The sequence below is a fragment of the Prionailurus viverrinus genome, chromosome A3 (assembly GCF_022837055.1).
Source record: "Prionailurus viverrinus isolate Anna chromosome A3, UM_Priviv_1.0, whole genome shotgun sequence".
Taxonomy (NCBI): Eukaryota; Metazoa; Chordata; class Mammalia; order Carnivora; family Felidae; genus Prionailurus; species Prionailurus viverrinus.
Window position 1 is genome coordinate 67,962,397 of NC_062563.1, and position 25,262 is coordinate 67,987,658.

Consider the following 25,262-nt stretch of genomic DNA (forward strand, 5'->3'; position numbering starts at 1 on the left):
GAATGAAAGAAGAAATGTTAGTAGAATTTGAACTGCTCTTTGGGAGATGTTAGGTCATCCCTCAAGTGGGCTTGTAGCAAACACAAACCCTGAGAAATGGCCCACTTAAGACCTTTCATTCTCCACATATCCAGTAAAAATGTTCAGGGATGCCAATGCCAGATTGGTTCCCCCAACAGGAAGGATAAAATTTTTTAATAAATTATACTTGGAACAATTGTGTATCCATATGTAAAAGTTGAATAAAAATACAGAGATACATTTTGGGTGAATTGAGACTTAAATGTGAAAGGCAAAAACTATAAAACTTTTAGAAGACAATATAGGATAAAACTTACATGAATTTAATGTAGGGAAGGAGTTCTTAAATGAGAAACTGTAACCATAAAGGAAAGGGTTAATAAATTCTACCATATTAAAGTAAGAACTTTTTCGTTTATAGACAGATAATAGACTAAAAAGACAAACCATCTACTAAGGAAAGATATTTGCATCACACATAAGGATTAGTGCACAAACAGTATAAATGAGTTAGACAATTAGTAGAAGTTTCTTACATACAGGTTTCTCTTGCTACCAAGTACAACAGTTATAAGAAAGGAAGCCAAAATGGTGTAAAGTGAAGAAGCAATTACCATTAATTTATATGGAAAAATTTTGAACATTCCTAAACCCCAAAAATAACGTCTCGTAGGCTTTTTTGATGCCTTAGGACACATATTGCCAAGGGATGCACAAAATAAATCCAGAGAAAGCACAGAAGCCCACAGGTACATTTCAAAGCTATGGCAGCTTGATGCTGAGGTGCTAAGTATAGTTCCTTCCCCTAGGGAAGCAGCTTGCCAGTACCACTCTCCATGCTGGAGGTGTGGGCCATCTCTCTAATGCACACTTCAAAACAAACACTGAATGCTGTTTTCACTTTTTGCCTTTTCCTAAAAGCGAAAGTCCTCTTTGACAGGTACTAATGTAGGTCTTTTGTAGAATCAAAGTGGTGGAATAAGAATTTTGAAAAGCGAGGAATACCTGCATATTCAGCTTCCATTATTAATCTGGGAAATGCAAATTAAAACACAAAGAAATGAAATTTCATAGTCATCAGGTTGGCAAAAAAAATTTTTAATGGGTGTATGGAGCAAACAGAGTACACCTATCTTGCTGGTAGCAATTTGTCGTGACCAGTGAAAGTTGAAGAGAAGAATATTCTGTAACCCAATAATTCTACTCAATATATTCTGCTTTTAGTTGTGTACCCCAGAAAAGTTCTTGGCAGTTGTATTCCAGGAGATGTGAACAAGGATATCCATAGCAATGCTACTTGTAATAGCCTCAAACATAAATAATTGTCCTCAAGACTATAATAAATTTTGGTATATTCGTAAAGTAGAATACCAGTCATCTGTAAAAATGAATTACTGCTGCTATAAGGTTAATGAATTTGGTGGTAGGGGGGAACAAGTTTCAGTACAATTAAGTTTTACATGATGTTTAAAGAACATAGAGGGCTGGGGCGCCTGGGTGGCGCAGTCGTTTAAGTGTCCGACTTCAGCCAGGTCACGATCTCGCGGTCCGTGAGTTCGAGCCCCGCGTCCGGCTCTGGGCTGATGGCTCAGAGCCTGGAGCCTGTTTCCGATTCTGTGTCTCCCTCTCTCTCTGCCCCTACCCCGTTCATGCTCTGTCTCTCTCTGTCCCAAAAATAAATAAACGTTGAAAAAAAAAATTTAAAATAAAAAAAAAAAAGAACATAGAGGGCTAAAATAATATTTAGGGATCCTAACATGGTAAAACTGTGAAAAAAAAATGTTTTTGTTTGCCTAGTCTGTGATACAGTCAATTAAAAACATGGACAAATGTCAAAAAAAGCTGTATGATAATAACTAACATTTTGTATTTAGGAGGTTTCTTAGTTATTTTGGGCAAAAGAGCTATCCGTATAGCACCCCTAATACCAGGGTAATACTCAAAATTCTGTACCTTAATTTCCCTTCTCTAGGCTCTGTCAAGCCTTTTCTCTCAGACCATTGTTAATACTGACCTAAAAAAAGTGCTCTCCTCTAACCTTTTGGGAAATGATCCAAGAATTCCAATATGGAGTTTTATTTTTCTTGTTCCAGAGTAGAATATCACTGTAATATTGAACATAACATGGAAACATACAGATATCTATTAGTTATCTTTGAGAAATGCATGAACTGTACAATGTGAAAAAATTATACCTTTTAATCCTGAGCCCTCTTCTTGAGATCCTGCCATGGCCTTACACAGTGAACCTTTAGGCAGAGGTTGCAGAGTGATTGTAATGGGCTTGTTTGAACTCCACTTTTAAATTCTTCGCTAAAGATACGCAATTTTTTCCTGAAACGTAGAAGATTTGGAGTCTTAATACAAATGTGTAATTTGCAAAATTGTCTTGTACATTTACCTACTTTTTTTGTAGCAGTGTCTTTTAGGAATTGGTTTATTAGTGGATGTATTTATTACTTGGGTTATGCTAGTTACAGTCCTGAGAAATTTAGAGTACATTTTTCAAACCCCACATCTTGGTCCCTTGGCCCTAAATTGCTTTTTTAATGTTTATTTATTTTTGAGAGAGAGAGAGAGAGCACAAGCAGGGGAGGGGCAGAGAGAGAGGGAGACAGAGAATCTGAAGCAGGCTGCAGGCTCTGAGCTGTCAGCACAGAGCCTGATGTGGGGCTCAAACCCATGATCCATGGGATCATGACCTGAGCTGAAGTCAGACACTTAACCGACTGAGCCACCCAGACGCCCCCCTAAATGCTTTTTTGAGTGACATGCATTATGTGTAACAGTTATGTGTGGTTTGTTGAGGTATTATTTTTATTAATAAAAGGAAACGTTACATCACTAGCCCAGATTTCCTTGTATTTCTTTACTTGTTCTGCTTTAAAAAGCAAACTTCCATGCTCATTATTAATGACCTGTTACTGAATGGTTTCAGTTCATTTTAAGAAGCACTTTCTCATAAAACTAGAATTATCCAAACAAAACTAAAAGCTTTAAAAAAAATTTTGGGTGTGAATACATAGGTCTTTCTGTTGTAATATTATATACTATGAATTTGTGAAAACACTAAATATTGTGCCAATTCACCTAAAAGTGAAGTTTTTATAATCAGAACACTAACAAAAATAAATCTTAATAAGTATGTTAGATATTTTTAAAGATATATTAAACTTACTACAAATAAACACTACAAAATAGGATTAAAAAAAAAAAAAAAGATGAAAATAGCCTGATGGAAAGGCATGCAAGGAAGGGTGGAAACTACAGGGTTATGGAGGCCAGGGTAAAATGCATAAAAATTTGGAGAGAGGAGCTCGTTAACACTTCCAAGAAAATGCATGTGGCCAAACTGTGCTGGGAGGAAAAACATGGGTTGAATGAGAATTGTGTACAATACTGCATTCTCAGCAGTTTGCAGCTTTCCACTATGTTAGCCTATTTTGGGTTCAGCTGTTATTTCTTAGTACTGCAAAATCATAGGCTTGTAAAAGATCACTTACAAACCAGTGTGATTTTCACATTGTACTAAAATCTTTCCCCTATTTACCAGTGAGCTAATTTGTTTTATAGGAAAGCTTGGCAATAGAATAGGCTGTACTGAATTTAAGAGGTAACTTCTGTTTTTGACTTGAAGCCTTTGATATGTCCATGACCTTTTTGTGATTTGATTCTTTGTGAAGTAGAAATACTATAACTAAAAATAATCGAGCACAACCTTTTCCCCTTTGAGTGTATTTTAATTTTTTAATATAAAAGTAATAAACGCATTAAAAAAACTGGAAAAAAGAAAACAATTACCGAGTTACTACTACAAACCACTGTTAGCTTTTTATGTATTTTTACTTTTTCATGTTTTTAATAAGTTTTTTGTTTTACTTCATAGCCTTCAAGAAAATCATTTTTAATGACGAAATATTAGATTGAGTAGATGTATTTCAGTGTTGCTATTTCTTTATAATAAAATGTGTAAGTTGTTTATACTTTTCTATTGTCTTTAATAGTTCTTCAGTGAACGTGTGTACGTGTGTGTGTGTGTGTGTGTGTGTGTGTGTGTGTGTAAGAGGAGGAGGAGAGGGAGAGAATCTTTTTTTCCTATGGGATTATTTCACTGAAATGACTCATAAGTGGAATTATTGGGTCAAAGTATGACTTTTTCATTGAAGTATAGTTGACATATAATATTAAGCTAGTTTCAGGTATACAACACGGTGATTCAAGTGATATATTATAAAAGCTCATCACAATAAGTAGATTTCAATATTATTGACTATATTCCCTGTGCTATACTTTTCATCTCTGTGACTTATTTATTTTATAATTGGAAGTTTGTATTTTTCATCCCTTTTACACATTTTACCCATCCCTCCCGTACTCTTCCCTTTAATACTACCAATTCTTCATATTTGTGAGTCTGTTTCTCTCTTTATTGATGTTGTTTGTTTTGTTTTTTAGATTCCACATGTAAGTAAAATCATATGGTATTTGTCTTTCTCTGTCTGGCTTATTTCACTTAGCGTAATATCCTCTAGGTCCATTCATGTTGTCATGAATGGCAAGATTTCATTCCTTTTTATGGCTGAGCAATATTGCATATATATACCTTATCTTATTTATTTGTTTATTTATCCATTGTATGATACTTCTATTTTTAATTTTTTGAGAAATCTCCATACTATTTTCCACTGTGGCTGTACTGATTTATATTTCTTTTTTTTTTTTTTTAATTTTTTTTTTCAACGTTTTTATTTATTTTTGGGACAGAGAGAGAGACAGAGCATGAACGGGGTAGGGGCAGAGAGAGAGGGAGACACAGAATCGGAAACAGGCTCCAGGCTCTGAGCCATCAGCCCAGAGCCTGACGCGGGGCTCGAACTCACAGACCGCGAGATGGTGACCTGGCTGAAGTCGGACGCTTAACCGACTGCGCCACCCAGGCGCCCCTGTACTGATTTATATTTCATCAGTAGTTCATGAGAGTTCCCTATTCCCTTTTCTCCATGTCCTCACCAATACTTGTTATTTCTTATCTTTCTGATACTAGCCATTCTGGGTGGTATAAGGTGATACCTCATTCTGGTTCTCTCTCTCTCTCTCTCTCTCTTTCTCTCTCTCTCTCTCTTTTTAATGTTTATTTATTTCTGAGAGAGAGTGCACAAGCCGGGGAAGGGCAGACAGAGAGGGAGACAGAGGACCCAAAGCAGGCTCTCCCCTGACAGCAGAGAGCCTGATGTGGGGCTTGAACTCACAAACTGTGAGATCATGACCTGAGCTGAAGTCTGATGCTTAATTGACTGAGCCACCAGGTGCCCCTCTCATTCTGGTTCTGATTTGCATTTTCCTTGTGGTTAGTGATGTTGGGCATTTTTTCATGTGTCTGTTGTCCATCTGTATGTCTTTGGAAAAATGTTCAGGTCATCTGCCCATTTTTAATTGGATTATTTAGGGGTTTTTTCGTGTTGAGTTGTAAGAGTTCTTTATAGATTTTGGATATTTAACCCCTTAATGTATATATCATTTGCAAATATTTTCTTCCTTTCAGTGGATTGCCTTTTCATCTTGTTTATGGTTTCCTTTGTGTGCAAAAGCTTTTTAGGTTGGTACAGTACCAGTTGTTTATTTTTGCTTCTGTTTCCCTTGCCTGAGGAGACAGATCTAGAAAAATATTGCTGTAGTTGCTGTCCAAGAGATTGCTGACTTTTTCTTTTAGTTTTCTGGTTTCAGGTCTTAACATTTACGTTTTTAATCCATTTTGAGTTTATTTTTGTGAATGCTTTAAGAAAGTGGTCCAGTTTCATTCTTTTGCTTGTAGCTGTCCAGTTTTCCCAGCACCATTTGTCGAAGAGGCTGTCTTTTCCTCGTTGTTCTTGTCTCCTTTATCTTAGATTAACTGACCATATATTTGTGGGTTTATTGCTGGGTTCTCAATTCTGTTCCATTAATCTATGAATTATTGGGTCAAAGAGTATGACATTTTAAATGATTCTTGGTACACACTACCATTTAGCATTCTAAAATGCACTAGGTCCTTGCCCAAAATCATGTATTAAATATTTTTTTAAACCATTGCCAATTTGGGCAAAAGTTGATATTTTTATGTCTAATGTTTGTGCTTACTGTATACCAACCATTGTGCTAAATACGTTATCATACCATATGTGTTATCAATTGCTTTGTGTTTCTTTATTGGCAAAGTTTGGTATTTTCTAATATGTTTGCTATTTATAGTTATATCTTTATTTGACTTGTGGGAAAAGATCCTTTGTCTGTTTAGTATTCTTTGTTTTTTTTTTATTTTTTTTAACGATTTTATTCATTTTTGAGAGACAGAGAGAGACAGAGTATGAGCGGGAAAGGGGCCAAGAGAGGGAGACACAGAATCTGAAGCAGGCTCCAGGCTCCGAGCTGTCAGCACAGAGCCCGATGCGGGGCTCAAACTCATGAACTGCAAGATCATGACCTGAGCCGAAGTCAGATGCTTAACAGACTGAGCCACCCAGGCGCCCCAGGACTTAGTATTCTAAATGGATGATGTCCTGAAGTATTCTAAAAGGATAGTTCAGAAACAGCCCTTTTTCCCTCCTTGAAAATATAGTCACCGTTGAAATGTTATGAAGAGAATGTCAACCTTTCAGTCAGTACTTGATTTTTTAACTTTGCTTGGCTGTACAGTTTGTGTAATCTTTGGCATATATGCTGTCATAATATTGCTTTACATCTTAAAGTAATGAGACTTTATTCTAAACTTGTAATTCAGAGGAATAACATATATTTGCAAACATTTGAATTAGTTTCAGAGGGGAATATATATCTTATTCTGTCAACAGTATTTGTTTTAAGTAGTACTGCTAAAAATGTAAGTTCCTTAAGAGATTGAGTGTACTCTACTAGACAAAAAACTTGAATATTGAACTTAGCCCAGTTTATGATTTTGGCTTTACTGTTTACTAGTTTTAGAACCTTAGGCAAATGGCTTACCTCACTCCCATTTCCTTAATAGTAACAGTGAATTTCAGTTTTATGATTGTTACTAGTTACGATGTTTTCTAGCATTAAGGATTTCTTCTAAAATAAAATAATTCTTAAAATTTTTTAACATTCATTTATTTTTGAGAGACAGAGTGTGAGCGGGGGAGGGACAGAGAGAGAGGGAGATACAGAATCTGAAGCAGGCTCCAGTCTCCGAGCTGTGAGCACAGAGCCTGATGTGGGGCTAGAACCCACGAACTGTGAGATCATAACCTGAGCTGAAGTCTTTTGCTTAACCAACTGAGCCACCCAGGCACCTGTAAAATTAATAATTCTTTTTTTTAAATTTAATTTATTTTTTAAATTTACATTCAAGTTAATCATCATATAGTGCAACAATGATCTCAGGAGTAGATTCCTTAATGCCCCTTACCCATTTAGCCCATCCCCTCTCCCACAACCCCTCCAGTAACCCTTTGTTTGTTCTCCATATTTAAGAGTCTCTTATATTTTGTCCCCCTCCCTATTTTTATGTTATTTTTGCTTCCCTTCCCTTTTGTTCATCTGTTTGTCTCTTAAAGTCCTCATATGAGTGAAGTCATATGATATTTGTCTTTCTCTGACTAATTTCACTTAGCATAGTACCCTCTAGTTCCATCCACGTAGTTGCAAATGGTAAGATTTCATTCTTTTTGATTGCCGAGTAATACTCCATTGTATATATATATGCCACATCTTCTTTACCCATTCATCTATTGATGGACATTTGGGCTCTTTCCATACTTTGGCTATTGTCAATAGTGCTTCTATAAACACTGGGGTGCATGTGTCCCTTCGAAACAGCATACCTGTATCCCTTGGATAAATACCCAGTAGTGCAATTGCTGAGTCATAGGGTAGTTCTATTTTTAATTTTTTGAGGAACCTCTATAGTGTTTTCCGGAGTGGCTGCACCAGTTTGCATTCCCACCAGCAGTGCAAAAGGGATCCTCTTTCTCCGCATCCTCGCCAACATCTGTTGTTGCCTGAGTTGTTAATGTTAGCCATTCTGACAGGTGTGAGGTGGTAGCTCATTGTGGTTTTGATTTGTATTTCCCTGATGGTGAGTGATGTTGGGCATATTTTCATGTGTCGGTTGGCCATCTGGATGTCTTCTTTGGAGAAGTGTCTATTCATGTCTTTTGCCCATTTCTTCACTGGATTATTTGCTTTTTGGGTGTTGAGTTTGATAAGTTCTTTATAGATTTTGGATATTAACCCTATATCTGATATGTCATTTGCAAATATCTTCTCCCATTCTGTCAATTGCCTTTTAGTTTTGCTGATTGTTTCCTTCGCTGTGCAGAAGTTTTTTATTTTGATGAGGTCCCAATAGTTCATTTTTGCTTTTGTTTCCCTTGCCTCTGGAGACATGTTGAGTAAGAAGTTGCTGTGGTTGAGGTCAAAGAGGTTTTTTTCCTGCTTTCTCCTCTAGGATTTTGATGGCTTCCTGTCTTATGTTTAGGTCTTTCATCCATTTTGAGTTTATTTTTGTGTATGGTGTAAGAGAGTGGTCCAGGTTCATTTTTCTGCATGTTGCTGTCCGGTTTTCCCAGCACCACTTGCCGAAGAGACTGTCTTTATTCCATTGGATGTTCTTTTGTGCTTTGTCAAAGATTAGTTGGCCATACGTTTGTGGGTCCATTTCTGGGTTCTCTATTCTGTTCTGTTGATCTGAATATCTGTTTTTGTGTCAGTACCATACTGTCTGGATGATTACAGCTTTGTAATATAGCTTGAAGTCCGGGATTGTGATGCTTCCTGTTTTGGTTTTCTTTTTCAAGATTGCTTTGGCTATTCAGGGTCTTTTCTGGTTCCATACAAATTTTAAGATTGTTTGTTCATTCTGTGAAGAATGCTGGTGTTATTTTGATATGTATTGCATTGAATAAGTAGATTGCTTTGGGTAGTATTAACATTTTAACAATATTTGTTCTTCCTAAAATAAAATAATTCTTAAAGGCAAATACAGAATAAACATATATGTTGACTATATGTTCATTTCAGTTTGAAATAATTATAATTTGAATGCCTATTCATGCTGAACATTTTGTTAAGATTCATTAGGAATACAAAAGTAAAAAAATTACATATTACAGAATTCATGGCTGAAAGGGCCATATACAGAACTGAATAGCCATGCAGAGTAAGTAGAGATTATAAAGTTCATAGCATAGTATCTGTAGTATAGTAAAATCTCAGTAAATGTTAGCTACTGATACGTGCTACTCTCTGATTTCTATATGTAAATGAAAATAAATGGAGATATAGGTGAGAGGTAAAAGTTAGAACATTGGAAATTAGTCATTCTTTTCTTTGAACGTTGAGCGCTGAGTTTTTTTGTTTGTTTAAGGAAGCAAGACATTCTTCAGCCATTGAATTCTCATTCACATTTTTGGAATTCTCTATGGGTAGAGAGACTTAGGTGGTAAAGTGAATAATTTGGCCAGCTACATTGGACAGAATGTCATCTGAAATATAGTGTGTGCATGTATGCACAGATGTGTGTATGTTTATGAATGTGTGGTTTGCATAATTGATTGAAATAGAAACCATATTTGTTACAGTTTGATCTTTTTGTTTTTAAAGTGTCTTAATATGTCAAGTTATAGATACAGGTGTAAGTAAGAAAGATAGGAACTTGATATGGAGAGAACAATGATGAGATTTAAGATGGATAGGATTGAGTCATTGGTATTCACAGGTGTTGTGTATGCATTGATACCAGGATAATGTAGTAGTTAATTTTGGTTCAGAACTCAGTCTTTCTGGGTTTAAATTCTGTTGTTTTCATTTACTGATCAGGTAAGCTAAAACAGGATGCTTCACCTCTGAGTCATTTTCCTCATTTATAAAATTGGGTTAATAATTGTGCCTACTTTATATAGAGAGTTTAATTGATGGTTAATTGAGATATAGTTTGTGGTGTTTAGCACAACATCTGGCCCCCAAAATATTAGCTGATGCTGTTGATAATTAAGTGCTTTGAGACTACATCTATTAGTAGCTACCAGAATCCAGATAGGAGTGTTATACATATAAAATCTTTTTCATAATTCTTAGCGTAACCTGCCAGCTTTGTTCTAAGTAAAATAAAACTCTGGAGATACTTCTCTTATTTCAGTTATATAAGCAAAGTAGATAGAATAGGAAGACATGGAAGGTTTTTCACTGAATTCCTAAGTAGGGTACTTTTATGAACCATTGAAAATGAATTAAATAGCACCTTAGGTCTATTACTTTTCTCTTTGGTCAGTTATTCTCCCATCATAAGTTTTTTGTATTGAAGTATGTTCCAAAAGCAAAACAAAAGACATTTGAGAAAATAGAAATAAAAAAGGGTAGTTTAGAAATATCTTTCTTTCTTCTCCTTGAAAATAGTTACAATTCAAATTTTACTTCAAGAATGTCAGCCTTTCGGTGTCAGTACTTGATGAGATGATACAGAATTCAATTAAAAATGTTAGAATGTACAGAAGAAATAATAAATTTATAGTAAATTTAATTTGGTGATAATGAATTTAGTGAATAAGAAATGTTATCTTTTTAGTATGATATACTATAAAAATATTAGAAACTGTTTATCTCTTTATAATAAATATTTCATATTTGAGGAAAGGGTTTATTTGGAATTATTATTTAAGCAATGTTTTAAATTTGGTTATTTTCTGTATTGAGCCATATGTATGACTGTTACAATAGGTCATAGATCCTTAAAATGCATAGATTATAAACTCTTACAATTCAAAGAAAGTCTGCTCATTTTTAATAATAAGAAGCATTACCATTAGGCTATAACTGTGGGCTAGGGACTTTAGTAAGTATTCACAATTATTTAATTTTCTTAATGTGACTCATACATATGGTGTTTTAATACTATATTTTATTTACAGTCATTTCTAATACCATGAAATAAGCTCTGTTCCTTGTATTGTAACCTTAATGTCTTTGTTACACAAATACTGTGCTTAAATATTATGTGGTATAATTGATTGAAAAATTTCTGATTTTGGTGATATTTAAATATGTATTTTCTTTTTCCATGAGCTTAAAAATCTTAAGTATTATATTGATTGACAATTGTTTCCTTTATTGCAGAACTGTAAGAGTAAATGGGTCCAGTAATTGGAATGACTCCAGAAAAGAGAGCTGAAACTCCAGGAACTGAAAAGGTTGCAGGATTAAGCCAGATTTACAAAATGGGAAGCTTGCCTGAAGCTGTTGATGCTGCCAGGCCTAAGGCCACTCTAGTGGACAGTGAGTCAGCAGATGATGAACTCACAAACTTGAACTGGCTTCATGAAAGTACTAATCTTCTAACAAACTTCAGCTTCGGAAGTGAGGGTCTTCCAATTGTTAGTCCATTGTATGACATAGAGGGAGATGATATGCCATCCTTAGGACCATCTTGCTATCCGAACCCAGAAAAAAAATCAGCAACTTCAAAGCCCCCATATTCCTTTAGTCTTCTCATTTACATGGCTATTGAACACTCTCCAAATAAATGTTTGCCTGTCAAAGAAATTTATAGCTGGATTTTGGACCGCTTCCCATATTTTGCCACTGCACCAACAGGCTGGAAGAATTCTGTTCGACATAATCTGTCCCTGAATAAATGTTTTCAGAAAGTGGAAAGAAGCCATGGCAAGGTCAGTGTTTATGAACATTGCTATATTTGGGCAGGTGGGGGAAAATTAACATAGAGACCTTAAAATATGGGGAAATTAAAGGAAGGCAAAAAATAGTCAACTCATGATTACTTCAGTTTGAGCTTAATTATATTCATTTGCTTTCATTTGAGATGTTTTTAAATTTCTTAAATATTTATATAAATCTAACAGAATTTCAGTCTACTATAGGTACATAGATCAGTTTTCTAATATTCTAATTTTCTATTCTTAGTTTCTATACTGTTCCTGTCAACTGTATCAGTATATTACTCTTAATTTATTCAATACGGCAGTCTCTGCCTTATAATTGTAATGTAGACTATTTACATTAATGTAATTGATATGGTTGGATTTAAATCTATGATCATGCTGTTTGTTTTCTATTTGCTCTGTTCTTTCCCCCCATTTTTCCTGTTTTTTTTAAGGATTGAGTATTTTTTTTATGATTCAGTTTTATCTCTACTATCGGCTTATCAGCTATTCTTTTTTTAGGGGTGGGTTGTTACACACTTATCAGTATGTGTCTTTAATTTATCACAGTCTACCTTCAAATCATATTACCATTATACCACTTAATATCTGGCCTTTCACAGAGAAGTTGACCAATCCTGATGCTTATTTGGATTAGTTCTTTTTTCCTGGAGAAGTTTATTTAACATTTCTTATAGCATTGAATTTATAAAAATCTTTTGTGGAAGATGGGTATTCTAGTTTAACAGGTGTGTTTGTTTTTTTGTTTTTTTTAAGTATTCTAAAGATGTTACTCTCCTATCTTCTGGCTTATATAGTTTCTGATGGGAAGTCTGCTGCCATTCTTTGTTCCTTTGAAATAGTTCTTTTCTTTTCTTTTCTTTTTTTTTTTATAATTTACATCCAAGTTAGTTAGCACATGGTGCAACAGTGATTTCAGTAGTAAATTCCTTAATACCCCTTACCCCATCTCCCCTCCCACAAGGACTTTTTTCTTTATATCACTGTTTGACTATGATGCACCTAGGTGTGGTTTTTGTTTTGTTTGGTTTTTTTTGTATCTTGCCTTTGGTTTTTCAAAGGTTCTTGGATCTGTGATTTGTTATTGGATATTGTCATTATCAGATCTGTCATTATTTAAATTTATGAAAGTTTTGTTCATTATATCTAAATATTTCTTGTGGCTCACTTCCCACTTCTGGGCTTCCAAGTAAAAATATATTAGACCATTTGCTCTTTCTTACCTCTTGGTTACTTTGCCCCAGTTCCTACTCTTTTCTCTCTCTTTGTTTCAGTTTGGATAATTTTTATCTTTCTGTAGATTCTGTCTTCCCTCTGTTGTGTTCATTCTGTCGATAAGCCTGATAAAGGACTTGTGCATATTTTTCATTTATAGCATTTCTGTTTGCCTTATTATTTTTTTATTTTTAATTTTTTTTATTTATTTATTTTTTCAGAGAGAGGAAGAGACAGCACGAGTGGGGGAGGGGTGGAGAAAAAGGGAGACGCAGAATCCAAAGCAGTCTCCAGGCTCTAAGCAGTTGACACAGAGCCCAATGTGGGGCTTGAACTCATGAACTGTGAGATCATGACCTGAACCAAAGTCCGATGCCCAACTGACTGAGCCACCCAGGTGCCCCCTTCTATTTGCCTTTTTAAAAGTAGTCTCCATCTTGGAGCATCTGGGTGGCTCAGTCAGTTAAGCAGCCAACTTGATTTTAGCTCAGGTCGTGATCTCAAAGTTCATGAGTTCGAGCTCTGTGTTGGACTGTGCACTGATACTATGGAGCCTGCTTGGGATTCTCTCTCTCTCTCTCTCTCTCTCTCTCTCTCTCTGCCCCTATGCTGCTTGTGCTATCTGAAAAATAAATAAGCATTTAAAAAATAACAATAAAATTAATCTCCATCTTTCTGCTAAAATTTCCCACTAGATCCATAAACATATTAATTATAGATATGGTGTCTGTCTGATAACTTCATTATCTCATCCATCTCTGTGTTTGGTTTTGTTGAGTGTTTTATCTCCTGTTTCTGTGTGTGTTTCCTAATTTTGAATTAAATGTCAAACATTATTTATAAAATAATGGTAGAGACTGAGGCAAATAATATTTCTATTCAGAAATAGACATGCCTCTACTTTTGTCTGTTAGTGTGAAACAGGTGTTGGTCAATCTTTGTAAATAATTGGGCTGGGTTTGGGTTTTGTGGTTGTCATAATTACCTTCAGAATACCACAGGCTTCAAATTCATGTAGAAATGGACTGATAATACTTTGTGCTTAGTGAAAGTCCTGGAGTGTTAGATGATGTTCCTTAGCATTTTTGCTCTACCTTCATCTTTCAGCTTGTGATACGTTTGGGGGCAGGAGGAGAGTTAGTTATTTCTGTCTGTGCTCTTTTCCCTCCCATAACAATTGCTTGTTACTTGGTATGAGGCTCTTGAGGTGGGAACATGAGTTTCTTGATTCTTCTGTTCTAGTTTTAGTATTAAGCAGGCTCTTATGCCTGTCTCAAAAGTAGGACTTTGCTTGCCTCCCCTGGGAGCAGACAGTCTCTCCCATCTACTCAGAGAAGAGTCTAGGGCCGCACTTATCAGTAGCCAGTTATCTACATGTGGCTAGTGGTTGGCATATTGGACAGTACAGATATATGATATTTCTGTCACTGTAGAAAGTCCTATTGGATAACACTGTTCAGAGCTCAGGCCAATTTCCTGCTCATTCCTATCATGGTAAATAAACTCTGCCTACTATCAGTGGACGGTCCTGGGTATAAGTGAGTGACCATTTCCTTTCTCAGTGGAAGTATATCTCTGCTTTGTATCATCTGAGCATGAGCAGATTTCCTGCCCATTACCTAATGACACATGGCCATTGCCTAGTGTCAGTAAAGTGTGAGGATAGCTGAGTTTTGTATTTCTCTCCCAGCAGCAGTCATCCTTTGTCTGGGACTGGGATGAAAAGGGTGTTTTGCCTCTCTCTTAGTGGCAGGCAGCTTTGGCTTCATAGTGGAGTTTTGCCCAGTTTTTGTGCCTGTCCCACAGTGACACCTCATCTTATCTTGTGCTCATTTAGGGCCTGGAACATGGATGAGCTTTGCCTGATATTCTTGCTCCAGGCTTAAACCTTAGTATGTTCTGCACATCCCATCATCATCTCCAAGGGTATTTCTCACTGCCTCCAGTCTTCCTCTGGAGCACTGGATGGAGACTCATAGAAAAATTCTGGCGAGTAGATATCCCAGGATGCTCAGTTATCTTGCTAGCTCATTCTTGGCTTTTAAGAATTTGTTAAAATCGGGGTGCCTGAATGGCTCAGTTGGTTAAGCTTCCATCTCGGGTCATGATATCACAGTTCATTAGACCAAGCCCTGCATCAGGCTCCATGCTGTACATACAGAACCTGCTTGGGTGTCTGTCTGTCTGTCTGTCTGTCTCTCTCTCTTCCCCTCCCCTGCTCTCTCACACTGTCTCTTTCTCTCTTTCTCAAAATAAAAATTTTTTTAAAAAAAGAATTTGTTAAAATTTGAGTAGTTTTATTTTTTAACCTTATTTTATGACCACCACTTTATTTGTGCTCTCCCAAAGATAAAACATTGCATATGTTCAATCTCTCCTCATAGGACTTTGTCATACTTTAGAGTTCAGTTCTTTCACTTGTCTTGTACCCTTAGTTCCCCGTTGATCCTGGTGCCATTAGTCCATGAGTAGCAAGACATCAGGACACATCATCATCTTACAGCTAACTTAAAGGAGGTTGTATTAGTTATCTTTTGTAACATGTTGCTATCTAACACATCTACATATGGAATATTTATGAAGACCAACTATGTGTTAGGCCATTGAAAAAGCTTCAGTAATTTCAAAGGATCAATCTCTGTCATAGAGAACCCCAAATGAGCCCTACCTTCCCGTATTCATGCCCTGGTAGAGTTCCTGCCAATAATGAATAGGGCTGAGTTGTGTAACTAAGAGGATATTGTGGAAATGCTGGAGCATGCCTTTTGAGGCTAGGTCATAAATGCCACTATGGCTTCCATCTTGCGCTTTTGGATAACAAGCTGTGGGGGAACCCAGCTGCCATATCATAAGAACATTTAAGCAGCCTCTTGCCAACAGCCATGTGAGTGAGCCATCTTGGAGGCAAATTCCCCCAGTTCTCAGTCAAACTTTCCTTTCAGATGACTAAAAGTTTTAGAAATGTTGGATATGTTCATTCCAACGTGCATTGTTAGATTTTATTTTGAATTGTATCACTTAATTATTTACTAGTTTTAGACCTATTGTGTTTATACTTATGGTGGGACATAAGAGGGGAAATGTCTACTTGGTACTTAGAAGTATGGTCCAGGAATAGTGGTAATGTGGGATTGAAGCTCTAAGTTTTGAAGTCATCAGCAGCAATGATTTTCAATAGAAAAATCTAGGAAAAGTGTGTTGTAATGGAATCTAAAGAGGTTAAGTTTAAGTGTGAATGAGCAACAATATCAAATGTTGCAAAAACTTGAAAATGATTGCTAAGATGTGATTGAGACAAGTAGCAGCCAACAGATTAGGATTCAAAATATGGCGTGCTGGTAAATGTTGAAGGATTAAGTAGGTGGGGATGTAGGTTCTCTAAATTTTCATGGTATAAATATTTCCATCATGGCCAGTTTCAAGCTACCAGTATTATGTCATTAAATGTGATGTTGATGGGAGATGTTTACAGTGAGCAGCACACCACTGTGTGTAACAAACTCATCTAATTCAATAAGAAAAAGAAAACTAATAGGAAAATGGACAAGAATATGAACAGGCAATTAACAGAGGAGGAAATATAAATGGTCAATAAGCAGGCAAAGATATTCATCCTCACAAGTTGTCAGGGACATACAAACTAAAATAACCCCAAAAGTAATTTATACCCATTAGAATGCAAAAATTTTAAACGTTTGGTAATATCAAATTAGATAAGGATAGGGGAAACAATAATATTTTCACACTACTGATATGAGTATAATTGAGTATGACCATTTTTGTGGGCAAGTTGACTACAGTTATTAAAATTAGAAATGTGCATATATTTTGATGTAGTGGATTAGATTCTGATTTCTTCCCTAGAGTAACATTCATACTTGCATGCAAGGAGATGTATATGATATTCACTATGATATTGTTTGTAATAAAAGTTGCAAAATAATATGTCCAGTGTGGTTTGATTTGTGGTAGTGATCAAAAGGGACCTGTTCTTGACCATAATTTGTAAATGTGTGTGTTATTTACATAATTAACCTGAACATTTTTGAGTGCTCAGAGAAAGAAAGAAAGAAGAGTATTACAGAGTACAAGGAGAGTGTGACAAAGAGAGATAAATCATCTTATGAGATAATAAAGAATATGAGAATAAATAGAGAAATTGTAATATATTGGGACAAAAATTAGCAAGCTGTCACAACTGAGGTCAGGGTGAGAGGAGAGAAAGGCAGGTGATGGTCTTCTCAAAAATCAGTAGCCTGCTTAAATGTCTGAAATTTGGACAGAAAGTGTGATACATTCAAGTAGGATTGGGAATGCTTGTGGATTTTTTTTTTTTATGTATGAAATACTTCTTGAATTAGTGTTTCAAAATGACTGTGTTTCTCTTATAATATGCAGAAGGCAAGTAAATTATACTTACTTCCAGTAAATGTTGGAATTGAATTTGGCGACCCTGACAGCACTTTTCTGATGAATATCTCTTATCTATAGATGATAATCTCAGAAAAAGGCAAGATGGCAAGGTCTGGGTCAAACTACAAAGTGGAAATGATACTCAACCAGCTGGATAGCTGCTGATTAGCTTTCCTTCACTGTCATCCATACCATAGTTATGCTCTCAATAGAGAGGTCTAAAAATCTTGGCTTGGTATTTATCTGCCTCAGTATTTATAAAAGTTAAACGTGATACATTTTTTTTTGCTTGGGTTTAGGTTTCATGTTTTAAATATTTAAATATCTAGGTCTTATATCTACTTTCCTAAATTTTTATAAAGCCAAACTAAAATACTGTAACTGGAATTTTAGCTGGGAACCGTGAAGTTAGAAATTTTGCCTGGTTTAGTACAATTTTAGTCTGTAGATTTGCATAGTGATGACTCCCTTCAATAGCTGAATTCCAGGAAAGAAGTCATGCCAACCACTATAAAAGTTCATACTAGAAGCTATAAACAAGAGTTATGAATGCCCTTTTTAATTAGTTAATTCTTTTTAATTCATTTTTTTTTTTTTTTTTTTTACCACAGAAAAGGTAGTTGAGGGGAGTCTATTAAAATGCACAGGGCAAGTACATAAAAACATTTCAGAAATAGTGAACATTGCCTTTTCTCCCAAACTCTTCATTACAACTAACATTTAGATCTTTTTGAAGTTCATTTCTTAGTATTTTCCTTATGTCTTCAGCACCTTCAGTGGTTCTTTAACAAGTAAGTCCAGACGCCTTAGAGTTCCACAATGCAAAATAGTAAATGAGAGAATGCACATTTCCTGTTTCCATTGCACAGAAGATTTATTTTGTTATAGGCAAATTTAGTTTAAAATAATACTTAACGTCTGAAACTCTTTATTATTTGTGTTCTGTCTTCTAAGCACAGTAATAAAAGGGCAAGGTTTTTAAGTAAGAGTTTAAAATAAATTTTTCTTTCCTGAAGATCTTAAAACATAATGTTAGCAAATACATAGTTTTATCTCTTGTTACTGATAGTTTGTGAACAGACCCAGTGAAAGGAAATGCTGCCATGGTAACATAAACCAGACTGTTATTTGGAGACCTTACTCAAGGTACTTAACTGCCCTGAACTGCAGGTTTTCAGTACCAGTTCTTCCAATTTACTATTTCAAGGAAATAGCAATTCTGCTATGTTCAAAACAATTTGTAATTCTCACGATTGAATTTGAAAAGTAGATTATCGAACAAAACAGTTTCTAAGAGTGTAATCTCAGGAATACCAAGATAGAACATGACTAACATTCTTAACATAATTGTCTTAGTCAATATATGAAAAATAATCCAGACATATCTTTTCTATATGAAACTGAAGTGGGTTGGAGCAAAGGATGTTGTGGGTGCTAATGTTTTAAAGTTTTATTTCCCTATCATTGAAACATATTTATAATTTGGGCCAAGTGACTGAAAATATATTTAATTTAAGAAATTTCGTCACTTAATCCAAAAATACATATATAAAATTTGACTTCCTTTGAAAAACAAATCAAGATTTCAAATACTTAATATATAGTCCATGTGGTATTTTGCTGCTGACGACCAGGAAAAGTTTCATCTAATAGTATGGTATGTTTCTTTCTGTATTACAGTATGGTATGACACCCATGGTTTTTCTTTTCCTATACATCTGGGTTGCTAGGATGTTAAAAACTGCCTAACACTCATAGTTTTTCTAAGACAAGAGCTATTTTCCCTTCTAAATTTAGTTTATTCCTTGTTCTTTACTACCTTTACTGTCTTACTCAGAACTAATTGATTTTTGTTCTTATTGTTGATTTTTTTAACTCCCTCTTAGAGGAATATACTGTTACTAAACCATATAAACTCTTACTTTATGCCAATTTCAGAATAACCCCTAGAAATAAGTATTCACTTATTTTCCAGCTCTGTGTCACATATAAATTACCTTATTCGAATCTCCTCACAACTCAGTAAAGTGGCCTGGTTTTTTATTTTATGAATAAAATATGAGTAAGACGACTGACTCTTAGAGATTAAATGTTTTGTCCAATATCACATTGCCAATCAATAAGCAATGATTAAGACCTTACTATTTATACCTGTGGAACAGTGTTCTTATATTATGCCATTCTACTCTAATAATTATGACATGATGTTCAGAAGATAAAAGAGCCTCAGTAATAGAATATTATCTTGATGAAGAATTTGGGACATGGAAACACTCTGGAATTCATCATGTAAAATCTTCAGCAATCATAACAGCTTCTATCATATAGGATTTTGTATAAACAAAAAGGAGACAGGGGACTAGAACACGCATAAATTTTATTGTTGTCCAAGTAATTGTTAATTTAATTATGAAGTGTAATTCAAATTTTAACAAAGGGCTTTTGAAATAGAAAGGTATAATATGAAAAAAAATTTAACAGTTTGAAACTCACTAATCTTATGAGTTCTAAGGAAGTTTTGAACGTCACATGGTGGGAGAAGAGAAGATTATATACCTTATGGTTGATTTTCAACACTTGTAGAGAAAAAATCTTCAAAAATATTTGTTAAAATTTAATGCCAATATCTAGTAGAATAGAAACAGAAAAACAAACTTGCATGCTATTAGACTAGAGGAAACAGGAACAGTTTTTAAAACTACAAAGAGAGTGGTGTCTGGGTGGCTCTGTTGGTTAAGCATCCAACCACCACTCAGGTCATGATCTCGCAGTCCGTGAGTTCAAGCCCTGCGCTGCGCTCTGTGCTGACAGCTCAGAGCCTGGAGTCTGCTTTGGATTCTGTGTCTCCCTCTCTCTCTGCCCCTCCCCTACTCACGCTCTGTCTCTCTCTCAAAAATAATAAACATTTTAAAAAAAAATTTAAAACACTACAAAGAAAATGAACATATATTAGCAGTAGCCAATGTTTAATGAGTACTTATTGTCTGACAGTGTTCTAAGCACTTTATGTGAATTAACTCTTACAATACAGTAATTCTTGAAATAGGTACTATGTTTTATATAGTTATATTTTGAACATAGACATTTTTCTGAAGATTACACAGCTCTTAAGTGACAAAACCAGGATTCCAAAGGAGGCAAAATGGTTCCAAGGCTTACACTCTTAACCACTGTACAAGTAGTGTTTAGCTCTGGGGAAGTGGGATGAGATTGAATTTGGATCTTCTTCTTGCATGGCTGTGGAGTTTTGTGTAAAGGCTATGTGTGGATGCGGTACATGTGTATGGATATATTTATCATCTAGCTACTGTTCAGGATGTGCAGTTAGGGATGTTCAGCTAAGGAAATAGGAAACGATAGGGGCGCCGATGGCTCTGTTGGTTGGGTGTCCAACTTTGGCTCAGGTAGTGATCTCAACAGTTTGTGGGTTTGAGCCCTGTGTCGGGCTCTCTGCTGATAGCACAGAGCCTGCTTCTTATTGTGTCTCCCTCTCTTCCTGCCCCTCTTCCGCTTGTGCTTTGTCTCTCTCTCTCTCTCTCTCTCTCTGTCTCAAAAAAAAAGAAAAAGAAAAGAAAAAAATTTAAAAAAAAAAGGAAGTAGTAAAGATTTATCCTGAAGGAAGAGTTAGCAGGTGATCTCACAGCTCCTAAAGTCCTTCATTTATTTCCTTTGACTACCTCAACTAGGATGTATAATATTTTGATGGTTTTTTAGAATACTCTGTTGATTTGTCAGTTCCCTTATTTTCCTAATTTTTAGTTATCAATTTATCAATTTTATTTTCATTATTTATATTATATAACATTATAATAATACCCCCCTCCCCAGATATGATAAAAGCTGGTTTCAGATATTTCAATTTATTTTGAGACAAAGAGTGCACATGGGCAGGGGAGGGACAGAGAGAGGGAGAAAGAATCCCAAGCAGGCTCCATGCCATCAGCACAGAGCCCAATGCAGGGCTCCATCTCACAAAACATGAGATCATAACCTGAGCCCAAATCAAGAATCAGACACTTAACTCACTTAGCCACCCAGGTGCTCCTAAAATTGTGATCTTTAAAAGGAAATTTATTATTCTTAATGGCCTAATCAATGTTTATAGTTTTTTCCATTAATATTTTGAAAGTGTAGTCTATAAAAATTCACTAATTACATCAATTTTTCTCATAGGTGTTCCACAGAACACAAGCTTCCTCAAATATTACCTGAGAGAAGGAAGTTCTGTGTTGGATAATTTTAGGAAACCATATAAAACTGGCTTAATGACAGAAATATTTAGATCCCTTAACCTGTTAAGGTTATATGAAGGTCATATGTAGTGTGACCTTCTAAGAAGGAGAGAAGTAAAATGTGTAGTATTTTTCAAACCTATTTGAAGGAATTATCCCATAGCCTAGCCTTTTCTCTGTATGTTAGATAATATTAGTGAGGTTTTTCAGGTATCAGGTCCACCTACCTTCCTCTAAGCTGGTCCTTCACATGGGGCCAACTGTGGATCACTCAAGCCCTTCCTTCAGGCAGCTCCCATTTGAAATTTAGCAGGCACTTTTGTTTATGGTTTCTTCAGTTTCTAGTAATCATACAAATTACATAATTTTTAGATTCTGTTGATTATTTCAGTGGCATCTGGGTTCATATGTTCATTGCCATATTATCTAAAAGTCCCTCAAATGTTGTAACTTAAATCCTCTAAGGGCTAATAATGCTTCCTTCCTCTTCATTATCTTTTATAGGAGTCTTTTCCATACTCAGTTGTTGATTTGCCACCCTGAGGCTTCTACTGTGCTTTTCATTAAATCATTTGCATTTTGGGCGCCTGGGTGGCGCAGTCGGTTAAGCGTCCGACTTCAGCCAGGTCACGATCTCGCGGTCCGTGAGTTCGAGCCCCGCGTCGGGCTCTGGGCTGATGGCTCAGAGCCTGGAGCCTGTTTCCGATTCTGTGTCTCCCTCTCTCTCTGCCCCTCCCCCGTTCATGCTCTGTCTCTCTCTGTTCCAAAAATAAATAAATGTTGAAAAAAAAATTTTTTAAAAAAATCATTTGCATTTTAAATTTAAATTTTACTTTATTTTTTTATGTTTATTTTTGAGAAAGAGAAAAAGACAGAGTGCGAGCAAGGGAGGGGCAGAGAGAGGGAGGGAGACACAGAATCCAGGCTCCAGGCTCTGAGCTGCCAGCACAGAGCCTGACATGGGGCTCAAACTCACTCAAACTCATGAGCTCATGACCTGAGCTGAAGTCAGATGCTTAACCGACTGAGCCACCCAGGTGCCCCTAAATTTTACTTTAAATGCTAACTTAACTATTACTGTTAATACCATTAAAAATGAGAATTATTTTTTGATGTATCATTTGATATACTGCTTATTACTTTTGGGGAAATGTTGCTGCATAGAAAGCTTAATTTTTCCTTTTCTTTCTGTTTTTCCTATAATGGCTTCCATTTGTTACAACTTAGCATGTGGAGGACTACATTGTATAGTCCTTCGTGCTCTTCACTGTACTTCTTGGCGTTGTACCATTCTCACAGACAATGAAGTGATTGGCATGTCCTGTGGCTCTCTGTGCCAGGCACTGTGTACTGCCCCTTATGCATAATTTAATCCATAACAGTCCTATAAAGTAGGTCGTGTTATCATCCCTACCTTCCAAAAGAAGGAATGGAGAGTGTCTTGGAGAGATAGGAGTTGGTTAACTTTCCTAAGGTCACGTAGCAGGTAAATGGCAGAGCTGGAGATCTGCCTCTAGGGCTTTTAATCACACAATGCATTTATAGCAAGCTTATTTCATCCTTTACATTCTACTCAAAAGGTACTGTAGGGTTTTTTGCCCCCACACATTTAGTAAAAACATCTAGGCACTGATTGTGTAGGTCTTAAAGATTCCAGGTAAATAATTCTTGTGTATTTTATTTTAGGTTAATGGGAAAGGTTCCTTATGGTGTGTTGATCCAGAATATAAACCCAACCTTATGCAGGCACTGAAGAAGCAACCTTTTTCCTCAGCATTAACATTCTACACCCCTCCTGCATCTCCACAAAGGTACAGGATCTTCCATAAAAGTGTCAATGGTGATTTATAAGATTCCATTGTGTGAGATACAAAAACTTAACAAAGTTGTAAGGTTTTCTGTGTGGTTTTTTTTATTGTATGGAGACCAATATATGGGGTAAGACATTAGCCTAAGGCATTTTCACTTATATCTAACTTTGTTATTAGGAAATAGGATATTTGATAGGTAAGAACATAAATTCTGGAAAATACACCCTACTGGGTATGTAAAGAAAGTTATAATATGATTCTAGGTACAAAAGGTTTAAATTATTTTAATTGTCTGCAATACAAATGCATACTAAAGACAAGACAAATTAAAAGTATATATAAACTTTCTAAAGTAAGGTGATTAATGGTTTGTCACTGTAACAGTTTTATATGTATATTTATATTTCTTTTCTATTTTAAGTTTGGTTTTCTTTCACACCACATTTACTATTTTGAAAATTATGTTCAGAGTCTCAAATTTTAAAATGTCTGACAAGCCGAATAATGCTTTGAGTTTTTTTATTCATTTCGTTTTTGCTGGTGAATATAATTGTAATGTATTTCCTTGGGTTTTGTTTTCAAACTCAGTGACTCCTATTGATCTTATAGCTTTCCCATTTAAGTCAAAGCTGTAAATGGTACCTCAAATCTGGTTTTGTTTCCTTTTCCTAAAGAATCTGTTTTTTTTAATTCTATTATGTACATTCATTTGAATTGAAAATGCCAGACTTCGTTGAGTTACTTTTGAGGGTAGCCTAACAATGGTTAATTTCTTTTTTGGAAAATTTTAGAGGCTTTTTAATAAAAGACTAAATGGAAAATTTCAAACATACACAAAAGGAGGGAGAAAGCTACAATTAATCAGTATTTAATGCAATGTTTAATTTCTTGAACTATTTTAATTAACTTAGAGACCTTGTTGTACCCAAAATACAGTAAAAAATTAGTAAGGCTAAAGTTGCAATCAGTAATATATTTATATACTCATTGAGATTTTAAGTTTATTTACTATACTAGTAGATTAGAAGGATTATTGTCGCAAGAATTATTGAGTAGTTTGTCTGTATGAAATGAAACCTAGAAAAGAAGTCATCAGAGTTTATAGCCTTGTTTGGAACTTGGTATCTTCTTTATTAGTTAATGTTGGTGCTTATTTGGGACTTAGTATCTTCTCTTTATTAGTTAATGTTGGTGCTTATGAGGTATACTAGTTTAAAAAATTAATTTGGAAACTAATGGTAAGTTCTGCTTTTGGTCATTTGTGTGTGTTATTTAGCTCTGCTTTTTTTTAATTTATTTATTTATTTATTTTTTTAAATTTTTTTTTCAACGTTTTTATTTATTTTTGGGACAGAGAGAGACAGAGCATGAACGGGGGAGGGGCAGAGAGAGAGGGAGACACAGAATCGGAAATAGGCTCCAAGCTCTGAGCCATCAGCCCAGAGCCCGACACGGGGCTCGAACTCACGGACCGCAAGATCGTGACCTGGCTGAAGTCGGACGCTTAACCGACTGCGCCACCCAGGCGCCCCTGCTTTTTTTTTAAATTAAAGATTAAATGAGAGAATTGACACTCTACCATCAAATATGCACTTTACTGTGCCTTTGATATGTTGCATTTTCATGTTTGTACTTTTTAGCTTTATCATGTTTAGATGTTAAATAAAAATGATTTGTGGTTTAAAAACAAATACATAAATGACACCATAAAGATTCTAATTTTTTACTTTAAAACATTATCTTAATATTTTTAGAAACATTTTCTTTTTCATTGTTGGCAAAATGATGGTTCCATCTGATACGCCTTTGTGTAGCCCTTTCATGTCATAATTGGTGAGTTGAGGAAGACAATGAAATAAAGTGTATGTGAAACTGTGAGTAGAAAATATACTTATAATTTA

The 25,262-nt window shown here is 35.4% G+C and overlaps 1 protein-coding gene across 2 annotated transcripts in view; it reads left to right on the top strand.

The window, feature by feature from the left end:
• Positions 1-25,262, top strand: part of FOXN2 (forkhead box N2) — a 67,599-nt gene that overhangs the window by 26,414 nt on the left and 15,923 nt on the right. For both annotated transcript variants that reach the window (XM_047852795.1, XM_047852797.1), the window contains exons 2-3: positions 11,128-11,678; positions 23,237-23,361. In XM_047852795.1, coding sequence (XP_047708751.1) covers positions 11,142-11,678; positions 23,237-23,361 — 662 coding nt within the window. In that variant the 5' untranslated portion in view covers positions 11,128-11,141. The remainder of the gene's footprint in view (positions 1-11,127; positions 11,679-23,236; positions 23,362-25,262) is intronic.